Below are 12,095 nucleotides of genomic sequence, written 5' to 3'. Positions count from 1 at the left end.
AAAGATTAACAGATGAGTTCACTCAGGCGAATCCATGGACTATCATGTTCACAGATGACGGTGTAATCTATAGTGAGAGCAGGGAGGAGGTAGAAGACTGGGGAGGAAAGGAATGAAGATGGTAGAAGCGAGGCGAAGAATACGTCTGTGAATAAAGGGCAGGCTAGTGTGACAGTAAAGATGTGAGGTAGTGAAGGTACAGGCATTTAAATGCCTGGGATCAAACATCCAAAGCAAACTGCATAGGAGAGGTGAAAGAGACGGTGCAGGCAGGGTGTAGTGGGTGGAGAGGGTGGAGAAAAAAAAATCCAATATTCTCTTTAACTTTAAAAATAATTTCTATGTAACCAATATGAATTCTTGGAATACTAAGGAATTGTGTCTGTTAATATTGGGTCCACCTTACGATATAAAGCACCTTCAGCTGGCCCTTGTTGTGATTTGGTGCTAGATAAATAAAATGTAATTAAATTGAAAATAAGAGACCATATTCAAAGCATAATTAAGTCAGTAAACACATGCAAAAACGATCAAAGAATCTAATTCAGTTTTAAACGTTAGTCTGGCCTTTTCTTTGAACCAGTGTCACAATACAGGCCGAGACAGAGCTCTGTTAGTGAAGGGTGTTTTAGGGTTGGCTGTTATTTGAGGAGTGGTAAACAGAAGCTGTTTGAGTAAGACCAGACATACCTGTTGAAACGGCTGCTCTCAGAGGCACCTAAGCTTTGCAACCAGCCCCAACATGCACCTCACGGCATATCTGCAGCTCTCTAAGCATGCAATCGAGGGTGTGCGGTAGACGACATTATTACAACGGACAATATTCTATATAAATTCTTACCCCTCTGTAACAGGCTGAATGTTGTTAAAGAACACACAGTACGTGAACATTTGTAAGTATATTTATTGTAAAAAATACTCCAAATGTATAAAAGATAAAGGCTTTTGATTGATACACAACATGCAAACATTTAACAAAGATAAGCTGTACAAAAATAACATTTGTACACAACGTTTTTACCTCATCTTAAATTTTATGTGCCTTCTTCACCAAAGACATTTTGGCACAATGATATCTGTCAAAAAGGAATGTTTCAAGAACTTTAAGACTGATGTACAAAAAGTCAACAAAACAGCAAAGCTTTAACTCATGAAACTATAAACTGTACACAATATTTTGGCGCTTTTTTTTTCCTTTTTTAGCTGACATACTGCAGTTACATTCCTATCAAATTATTAATAGCAGTTAACTTTCTTTGAAGGTATGGATCCATCCAATCTAAAGAGCCTCAGCTCCTCTTCCCCTCGAATCACCCCACTAACAAATAAAAACGGCATGTAAACATTCACAAAATCAGAATGTTTCATTTCAACTTTCAAAAATGCTGCAAAAGCATTAAACGTATTATACACACTGGAATGAAATGCTTACTTCTACCATGCCTCCAGGAAGATCAGGCATTACTCTTATCTAAAAATTATGGCTTTTCAATGTAAGGGTAAACACATACCTCTTTCAAAACAGCACTCAAAGTGACAGTGAAAACACCCAAACAGCACCAGTGCTTAAACAGCATTTTGTACCAGAGACAAAACATATTACAAAAATAAAAAAGGATAAAGGTTATTTAAACAGGCTCAATATATCAGATACTACAAGGCAAAGATATTATTAAAGGTCATATAAGCATCACTTTGGTCCCCGAACTTTGCGTCAGTGACGATGGCTTTCTGAACATTTGAAGGTGAAAGAATTCTTTCCAGTTTCAGCTGAGTGGAACATTAACAACTCATGAGTAAACCTAAGGTGGCTGTGCCTCCTTTAGAATTGTACTTAGGTGAGTCGGATACCCAACACCTGCTCCAGCTCTTGCCTTCTCTGCTGCACCTATAGCAAAGAAGAGGTTAGACTCAATGGCAAAACCACAAACTGTATAGAAAAAATGGACGCTGTGACACCACACATTGGTTTTGAAATTTTGAGTTATCTTTCTAATTTTATTTTGTTGTAATGTTTTGACTTACCACATCTTGACATGTATAAGCTAACACTAGTTAGCACTAAAAAGTGTATTATTCACTGTCTACTTACTTTGGAGTAAACATATCTGCCCACTGCCTCTGGCACCCAGGGCTCATGGTAGAACTCGGTCCTCCTCTCCTCTTCTGGGTTTCCAGTCACATCTGTCATCAACTGAAAGAACAGAAATGCATCACTGAACACAGGGAACCAAAATTGAATGATTAAAGAAAAGGGGTTTCTATTCCCACATGCTAAGACGGTACTGTAAAGACTGATTCATGCACTGCCAAGTGACTGTAGTAGTACTGAGAGTCTGATGGATCAATGATTCACTGAGTCTGGTTCCTAAAGGCCTACATCTTAATCCAGGTGCTAACGTCTCTCCAGATGAGGAATGCAGCACAAACAGCTAACTGGTGTTTTTCTTTCAACTGAATACCAATGCTATGTTTGGACACAGTCCTGTGAACCAATGGTGCCTTTGTGTGCCCAGCAGTTAATTGTCTATGAAAGCTGGAAACATACTACCACTGCTCACAAAATAACTGCAGCTTTTTTAAATTAAATACAGGGAAAGCTTTGCAGGCAACTGTACAAATATGAGAAAAGCTCAAAGTGAGTGAAGATGATACAAATATCGTGTTACTAAACTATAACATGTTTTGCTGTTGTGTAGACAAGCACGTATGAGCATTTTAGAAGCTGGGGCATAGCGTCTACCTTCAGATCCCTGGACTGAGACTTCAGCCAATCCTTGATGAACTCCTGTGGATTATTGCTGAAGCTCAGCATGAAATCTCTTTCGGTCTTCAGCTGGTTAATGTACTCAATGGTTTCATGAATCTGTAGCGAATACAAACACCAGCAGCACATTTTCAGAATTAAATGGAGTATGCAATTTCTTTCCCCCTCCACGACTCTGGTGAAGTGCAGATGAAGCCTTACCTTCATCTCGAGGGCAGCGATTTCTTGCTGGTTGGTTGTAGAAGACAGGAAGCTGTTCATTTGACCCTTAAGTGGGTCGTCCACTTCCACGTCAATGTCATAGCATGCGGTCTTCTTCTGATCGTTGGGATCCACGCTGCTCGGGGGAGACACAATGACAGTTTGGAGAGAAGGAGTGATGCTGACAGCACACTTGTGTAAGCACACTAAGAAATAACAGGCCAAAGCATAAAGCTAAGGAAACTATCGTTCAGTATGAGCCTCACACACAGGGCTTTCTAATATTCACTGAAAGGCTGATGTAGCTCTTTTTTCAGACAGAAAGAGGTAACATGATCCAGGCTCCCCTACCTAATGACGTGATTGATAATAATGGGGTCAGGGTGCTGCAGCAGGCCCGCCAGTTTCATGGGAATCTCAGAGAACCTCATGCGTGGACAGCCGAAGATCTGGACAGGATTTAGTTAAAGAACAGGGCAAGTTAGACAACATAAGGGGAAAAACTTTTTTTCCTATTTGAGGTCTTGCAAAGGGCTACAAAACAACACCTCACAAAAATCATAATTGCTTGAATGCAAATCATTTAGCTGTGAAATTAAATACATGCAAAATGATGTTTCAGTGCCAAAATATCAAAGCGCCACGAGCCATTTCTAGCCATTTGCCATTACCTGTCTGAAATAGCGGTTGCAGTTGATGTACTCTTTCTCATGACTGTCCTGCAGCTTGTTGTTCTTGATGTAAAGCCAGAGCGCTTGCATGATGCTGGCTCGTGTCTGTGTGTGTACACCCAGAAGGCGAGCCAACCGTGGATCCAGTTTGTACTGAGGGGGCTGATCAAAGAAAAGCATCGGGACAAAGCAAATGTTGGTGGAAAAAAAGAAATATCATCAGGAAAAAATTTAGTGACGGTTGAGAAAGTAAGTGGCACCTGGTGGTCGAGCATGAGCAGAAGGGTGCATTTAACATTCACGTCTCCTGGCCTTTTGACCTGGAAACCATCCGTCTCCTGAGTGGTGGGCATTCTGTGCCACTGGAAGATGAAGACGTGATTTTTTTAAAGCAGATAAGCAGATTTTATTAACATGAAATTTACAAAACTACTTTACAACAATAATGACTCAGTGCCAGGTTAAATAAACCGTTCCATCGGCAGATCCCTAAGACTGGAAATTCTCATTTTCACCACTGTTAACCACAATTTTTCAGTTTAAAAAAAAAAGAAGAAGAGAGAATCTGGTTTATGTGTGGGATGAGTTCACACACAATAAGCCCGCCTACAGTCAAAAAAAAGAAAGAAGGATTGGCTCCAAACTTCTAGTGTTTCAATCTGAGCTCAGCTTCTTGACCACAGCTAAACAAGGTCGGTGCTGGCGAACTATTATCACTCTCTGAACTTCTGGTGTCATTGTGCCTACGATGTTCTGAATGGAACTGCAACCAAGGTTTATGTCATACCTCTACTAAGTGGTTATCAGGCCCGTAGAGCTCCTTATCAAGCTCAATCACCAGGCTTTTGAAGAAAGATGAAAACTTCCTCTTCTGCTTGCCAGCCTGGGAAGACAGAAAGCACGAAACAAAAGTGTCAGAAGGACGGAGCAGCAAGAAAGCAGTGTATTCTTATTGTGCTGTGTCAGTGTGCAGCTGCATTGTTTAGCTCTGACCGCATTGGGGGTGGTGGTGAAGCGCAAAACTGTAGACTAGAAAAAGCTGTCTTCACCCCCCCCCCCTTGTCTGCCCGCTCCCCAGCCCTGTCAGAGTCTGTTTGCTCAACACGACCCCTTCACTCCTTTCCCTCACATCCCTTTTTCTGTTGCTCCATGCAATACTCCTCCACATGCCTAAACCCATGAGACTGAGGAGACATTTTAACAGACAAAAAAAAAAGAAAAAAAAGAAAAAAAAGACCTCCTTCTCCTTCATGTGGCCCCAGATGACACAATGAGTCGAGCTAGAATTGATGTCGGGAAGGGAGGCTAGTCAGCTCATGGTATGCAACGGCCAGTGGTTTCAATTCCGTATTTCAAATGAGATCCTGAGTGTGTGTGTGTGTCAGCAGTTGTGGGGTGGAATGAGAAAAGCTGTAAACACACATCTGGCTGCGTAGTCTGAGCCAAGAACACTGGCCAACTCAAGTTTGAAGAAACACAATGAGAGAGACTGAAATACTTGCAGTCAGACCACACCGGGACAATAGCGAGAACACTCGAATGTGTTTTTTTTTTTTTTAAACTTACTTCCTCCAGGAGTTTGCCCTCGACTCTCAGCTCCCAGGAGGACACCTTCTCCGCCTCCTCACCCTCGGGTTTGCTGGGAGTGTACGTGTTGGAAATGTAGATCCTGAGCTTGCGCTTTTGCTGTGTAATTTCAGAGGGACAAGCAGATGTATCAGGAATTCTGGCAACAATTGAGCCTCTCAAGCTCACTTGCCAAATTCACTCTCCAACAAAGACAAACGCTTCATTTCAGGCTATTAAGGGTGTTTACAATAACTTCATCCTTATGTATAAGTTCACATTATTAAGACCGGAAAACACTGCAACCTAACGAGGGATTCACAGGAAAAAGTTGTGACCGTTTTAACTTCACACCAGTCACACCGTTTGCTCTTCTCTGTGGCCGTGTCACAGTTGGATTAATTTACTGCTAATGCAGATTTTCCTGCTGCTAGAGTTGTTTTTGTTGTGACACATCTCAGCAGACCGAGTGTTTCTGCCACTAAGGTTAACGCTAACAGTTAAAATTGTAGCAAGAAAACACAAAGGTCGGATTTCAGTGTGGGAACCAACTGTCCTGCTGTTCTGTGGAAACTGCTTACACTGTGCTCCGCAGGAACTCGGATTACAGCTGAGATCATGTTTTACTGACTTCTCATTTGTTTCAGTGGACAAAGCCTAAAAATAATCTTCTCATGGTATACTTTTAACTGCATGACAATGGATCAAGGACACATACCATAATGGGCTTTTTGATGGCTTCCTGAATCTCCATACGCTTTCGAGCGATGGTCTGGTCCAGCTTCCTCTCAAAGGCCAGGAGGTCCATGTAGGCCTGGGACTCCGGGACCAGATCTCGGATCTAGAAGACAGTAGCAGGTGAAGATTGAGGAAATACAGCCAACTGGGACAGCAGTGTGATTCAAGGGGGTCGAGGTTTTCCTACCCTCTGTGGCAGAACCTTGTCAGCCATCTTGCGCCTTTTTGCTCTGAATCATAGAGAAAAAACAAGGAGAATTATTCAGTTTGGAAAGAAGACATTAAATGACCGCTTTAACAGTCTCTACGATGTGAAGGAACGGATTTCTAAGAATATCTCAAACTGAGCTGTTGTTTTCCAGTGTGTGTGTCATCATTTTGCTTTCGGCCTCATAAGTATGACTTCAGTCAACCAATTTCACAGAAACTGGCCACACACCAACACATGATATAGGATCAAATAAAAGATCCCTTTCATTTAACCCGATTACCGATAATTGGAAGACTTCACAGTGCGATAATATAATCTTGGCCAATGCGATATGTTAATCAAGTCCCCTGAAAGAGTGCTTCAGGTTTTTACTTACCGACTTCATTAAATTGATTTCGTTTCCTTAATTATACACTTCACCTTGGCAATGACTGAATTTAATTTCCATGTGATTAAATGAGAATTTAGGATGGTGGCACCATGACTCACTAATCTTCCTAGACTGAGATTATGCTAAGATACTGACTTTTTTTTATGAAATTAACCTTAAAAACACAACAGAATCATTGTGGACGAAGCATTACGGATGGCCGCATTTATGAGCGTGGCGTCACGGAGCAGTCTGAAGTCAAAAATACCCACTTGTGTCTGCTGCTTTGAAAGCAAAGGCCAGTCATGAGACGCTGGTATCCTCGTGTCTGTGTGATCTGAGCCGTGCTTTTAACAGTACAGCCACTTTACAAACAGACGGGAGAACAAATCATGAATGAAACGTTCTGTTGAGACAATGTAAATAAACCACAAAAGGGGAAAAAGTAAAAAAGATTTACTGCATTTTTATAGCTGGATGACTCCACGCATTTTGTCAGAGAAAATATTAATGGAAAACTCCCTATAGTGACCGTGTTTTCCTGTACACTCAGATTCATATCAGTACTCTTATTTTCACACAAAAATTACTTTATTCTAGTGAACTCTTTCCTGGAGTCATTACGTCACAAATAATCCTAAAACGAATGTTAATGTTGGACTTGGCAGTGGGGTTGAACCTGGCTTTTGAAAACCTGTATTTACCTTTTTTTCTCCCTATGATGTCAGCAAGAGCAGATACCTTTATTATAGTCATCTCAGCCACACAGCTCTGGCTATGAGCCACTTCTGTTACAAGGGGCAGCCAATTATCAGAAAGTTGGCTTTGAGAGAGGTGTTAGAAACAGACTAGTGTTTATACAGACCTTTCAGTTTCCAGCTGAAGGACTAAAGCAAAGTATAAGATGAGGTACTTTTTGGATGCTCTTTAAGGGGTGGATGGATCTGCGTGTTTGCTTTGGCACAGATGCCATTCCTGACACAGCCCTCACATCTATCCAGTGTTGGGCCAGGAACTAGGAATGCACAAGTTTGTGACCCCTGAGGGTGCATTTGTGCATCTCCTCCCCATATAGAAGCAGGAATCTTGTAAGGGGAATGTGTAAACCACTACACCCATGGAGCCAGTATGCACAGTATAAGATGAGTAAGATTAAACTGTAAATCATCCAGAGCTACTCTAGAAAAGTACAAGACCAACAATATGGAGCTGGAAATGAGCACAAAAGTTTCTCAATAAAAAAGGGGGACATGTGACAAGCAGTCAAGTGCTAAAAAGAAAAATGGTTGCTGTTGCTTGATATTAAAATTAGGCTTGGCAAAAACTTTAGAGCTGAACCTATTTTATATCATTTCTAAGTTACTGGAAAAAAATACCTGGTAACAGTTTTAATTCTTTGAACAAGTGATTTAACTCTTTCCCCTATAAAGGCGACATCTGATGACCTCCCCAGCACCCGTAATCACAAACCTCAGTATTTATCAATAAAGATGTGCTTTGACAACCATTAGAACAGTTTCTGGGTTTTTCTAAGGGTCGCTACATAGGCAGAGACCACCCTCACTAACACTCCATCACTTGTGTAGCAAACCCAGTGATTTTCATCTATAAGCAGCAGTTCTGAAAAGAGTTTCAGCAGGTCACTACTAGCAGCTTTCAAGTGGTAAAGAGTTAATGATAAGAGGAAAAAAAGAAAACATTTTTGGATTTCATTTACTTAATGAATAATCAATAATAGATTTAATTGTTTTAAAGTCATGAAGGAGTAATAGCTAGTTATTTTAGATGGCAGTGAGGTCCAAACACTGGCAGTACCATCCCCTACATTTTGTCCCGTCTCCTCTCTTACCCTCGTCTGAGGCCTCCCAGCGCCTCTTGTTGCTGTTGGTGGTGCTGATGATGAAGAAACCGTTTCCTAGAGGCGTCCATGCTTGGGGGTCCCATGCCTGCCCGCATGGGAATGCTACTGCTACCATAAGAGGGACCAGGCAGCTGACCCCCCATTGACCCCATGGGGCCCCCCACTCTGCTGGATGGCATCCCAGGGCGCTAGAGAAAAGGGAGGGAAACTGATTTCACAGAACAATTTCTCCATATCTACACAAAAAATTTAATATTTCATCTAGGACTAAAGGAAATCAAGGATCTGATTTATTAAAGAGATACAAAAAAGTACCTATTTAAAATAATAATAATGAAAACCAATGATGTGTGAAGCTGTTTGCAAATAAATTTCATATTGTATGATCAACTTATATCAAATTCTAGCTTTTTGGATCGGGTGGGTAAAAAGAATGCTCAGTGACATACAGTACTGTCACTTACACTGTTTGCTTTTGGTTGTACCACAAATATTATGAGTCATAATATCCCCGTTAAAAACATGCCAAAAACATAACCCCACCTGCAGAAACAGTGCATTTATGTTTTTAAGCTCTGAGGTTTAATTATGAAGTTGTGCATATAAATACTGTTATGGTACTGCAGTGTTTATCTCCATCTACACAAAGCACAACCTCTTTCAACTTTAAGGTTTCACATATCAGGATATAATGAAAAGAAATCAGGTGCTTAGTAAGCTTTATAATTTGCTAAATATAACCTCAGATGAAATACAACACATGACATAATACACTGTGGTTTTATTTAGTGTTAAACAAAAATAATAAATAGAAATGCAGAAGCAGTAAAGTAAAAGCCAGATGCTGCTAATCAAATGCATTTCATCAATTTATTAGTTTCAGGAAGTGTGAACACTTCTGTAACAGCAGAGGTTTTGACAGTTTGCTGGTTTGGAGGATTCAGGTGTGTTAACACAAAGACATCAATGATAATCCTTGAGAAGCAACTGCTGCCCATCAATCTGGAAAACCTTATAAGGTCATTTACAAACAATATGAATCCATCTGTCTAGAGTGAGAACTATTTTCTACAAATGGAAAGCATTCATGACAGTTGCCAATCTTCCCAGGAGTGAACGTCCCAGCAAATTCACTCCAAGTTCAAGCATTGCAAGAGCTACTTCTCAGGCCTCAGTTAGCATGCTAAATGTTAAAGTTCATGGCAGCACAATTAGGAAAAAAATAAACAAGTACAGCTTGTTTGGAACGGCTTCCAGAAGAAAGGCTCTCACATTTGAACAAACCACAAAACCTCTGGCGCAATGTTCTTTGGACAAGTGAGACCAAACTGGGGATATTTGGCCATAATGCTCAGCACTACATTTTGTGAAAACTAAACACAGCATAACAGCACAAACACCTCATACCAGCTGTCAAGCACGGTGATGAAGTCAAATGCAAGGCCATATACTTGACAGCTAAAGCTTGAGTGCAATGATCACAAGCACACAAACAAATCCACAACAAAATAGCTGAAGAAGACAAGAATCAACGCGGTGTAATCACACAAACTCCTCAACGCGTAAAATGCTTTGGCAGGATCTTAAGAGAGCTGAGCATAAACAAATGCCTGCAAATGCCGATGAACTGAAGCAATGTTGTAAAAAAGAGTGCACCAAAATTCCTCCTGATGTGAAGGGCTGATAAAGTCATACAGAAAATGATTACTTCACACTGTTGCTGCTAAAAGCAGTTGAACAAGCTCCTGAATCTTGAGGCGTGCTTAGTTTTTCACACACTGCTTCTGCATTTCGGCTCAGGTTTTTTTTTATATAAATAATAACACAGTGTAATATGGCGTATTTTGTTACACATCTGAGGGTGTACTTATTTTAAGACCTGTTACTGACTAGATTTTTTTTCTTTTTAATTAGGTCTTTATATGTAACACATCAGTACTGTAAATAATGTATCAACAAATTGTGAGAATTCTCACACTTTGTCCAGTTTGTAAACATAAAAACAAAGTCTAAACCCAAATGGCTCCAACTGTCAAAACGGGGGGAACTGCGATGGTGTCTGTTAACTACAGGGGAAGCTGCAGATGGTGACAATACTGGCACGATATATGCAGGCTTGCCTCTGGGCAGATGGTGCTGATAAACTTTTGCTTTCACGCTAACTGACAGGAGGCGAAGCGGGCAACCACGTGATTTTCTTTTTCACACGCGCACAAAACGCTAAACGATATCAATTTGAATTGACGTCCCACGTCCCACTACTTTTGTGAACCACTTTAAATGCCATAAAAGAAAAAAAAAAAGGTTACACTTAATTAATGCGGTAATTAATAAATAATTACACCCACTTCGAAGGCGGAAGTAGTGTCCACGCGGTGATATATAATGAGCTTTATGTTTGTTTGTTTTTATTTCCATGTCTCTCTGGCGACTATTTCAATTAGCTACTTTTATTTAAACACGAATTTAAAAAAAAGTAACGAAAAGCTTAAACAGACATGGGGGTGATCGGACAAATACCGTCACCCTCACCTTTCACTCAGTTTCTTTATTCGACACGGAGAAATCAAGCAGAACCAACCTGGGGGTATTGGGGAACGCTGCTCATGCTTCTGGGATATCCCCCCGGAGGCTGGGGCATTCCTTGCATCCTCATGCCCGCGGCAAGCCCAACGTTCATGGGGCTCATACTCGGATTCATCGGAGGACCCGTGAAGCTTCCCCTCGATGCCATCTTCTAGAGCCACAAGTGGTTAAAAGTGACGGGAACTTCAAACCAAATTCGGCCCAAATAAAAGTGCGGCAGGCTGAAGTCTCCAAGTAGGTAGCTAACTAACTCCGGGTACTTCTGCTTAGGTCGGTTTCTGGTTTGACAGCAAGCACACTGTCAACAAAAAGCTAGCTAACGTTAGCTCACTTCCTACCGTTTCAAGTTCCGGGATTTGCTTCTACCTAGTGACTGCTCGTTTTGTGAACACACCAAGTGGGAGCTGTTGTGATCTCCCACTCGCGCCTTTACGACTGAACGACGCCACATAAACGATAACTAACAGCTATTACACCGTGAGGCGAATGAAAAACATGATAACGTCGTACTAAAAACAAACTGAGTATCTTGAGCAGATAGCTTGTCTGCACTCTAAAGCAAAACCAAGTACTCTCAACTACATGCTGCGTTCACAAACATCGGAAATTATGAAGTTCCAAATTTCAGCGCGCAATAATCTCAATTTTTTTCTTTTCGAACACCTTTAAACACATGCTAGTCCGAAGTCTTTATTTCTTTTGTATTTTGTAAAAGTATATATTTTCAATTATGTTTTATTTTCAATGCTTGATTTCAAATGTGACTTACAGAAACTTGCGCTTGGTTTTGTAATAGTGTAATTTTGTTTCTTGATCAGAAGCTCGAGACTTTTCTCAGTAGTGCCAAACTATAACCTGGAGTAATACTCTGCCTCCTGAACACTCATTTTTGGTAAACAGTAATGTGCTGAATCTAGAAGTCTTATGCCGCCCATCCTTATATTTTCCTGGGGGAAATGACGGAGTAAGGCAAGGCAAGTTTATTTATATAGCACAATTCAACAGCAAGGTGATTCAAAATGCTTTACAGAGACATTAAAAAACAAAAACAACTAAAAAGCATGATTTAAAATGGGAAAAAAATAAAGGAACAGTAGATAAAATCAGTAGTTAAAATGTACGTT

The 12,095-nt window shown here is 40.7% G+C and overlaps 1 protein-coding gene across 1 annotated transcript; it reads right to left on the bottom strand.

Annotated features, from left to right (window-relative positions):
* Positions 1 to 884: 884 nt before the first annotated feature.
* On the bottom strand, positions 885 to 11,575 carry smarcd2 (SWI/SNF related BAF chromatin remodeling complex subunit D2). Its single transcript, XM_026163041.1, has 13 exons — positions 10,967 to 11,575; positions 8,374 to 8,573; positions 6,131 to 6,173; positions 5,924 to 6,046; positions 5,206 to 5,325; positions 4,427 to 4,522; positions 3,900 to 4,001; positions 3,640 to 3,801; positions 3,320 to 3,417; positions 2,969 to 3,104; positions 2,744 to 2,866; positions 2,093 to 2,194; positions 885 to 1,888 (listed from the first exon to the last, which is right to left on the bottom strand). The coding sequence occupies exons 1-13, from the start codon at positions 11,117 to 11,119 to the stop codon at positions 1,835 to 1,837; spliced, it is 1,512 nt and encodes a 503-aa protein (XP_026018826.1). The 5' UTR covers positions 11,120 to 11,575; the 3' UTR covers positions 885 to 1,834.
* Between the last annotated feature and the right edge of the window lie 520 nt (positions 11,576 to 12,095).

This window comes from Astatotilapia calliptera, chromosome 3 (assembly GCF_900246225.1).
Source record: "Astatotilapia calliptera chromosome 3, fAstCal1.2, whole genome shotgun sequence".
NCBI classification, from domain to species: Eukaryota; Metazoa; Chordata; class Actinopteri; order Cichliformes; family Cichlidae; genus Astatotilapia; species Astatotilapia calliptera.
The sequence above is the reverse complement of the archived record's forward strand: the minus strand, read 5'-3'. Positions and strand labels throughout refer to the sequence as shown.

Coding starts and splice junctions, on each gene's coding strand:
- smarcd2 (XM_026163041.1), bottom strand. CDS start 11,119: ATGGCATCGAGGGGAAGCTTCACGGGTCCTCCGATGAATCCGAGTATG. Junction 8,574..10,966: donor GCGTTCCCCAATACCCCCAG/GTTGGTTCTGCT, acceptor CCTTTTCTCTAG/CGCCCTGGGATGCCATCCAG. Junction 4,002..4,426: donor CTGATAACCACTTAGTAGAG/GTATGACATAAA, acceptor TTCATCTTCCAG/TGGCACAGAATGCCCACCAC.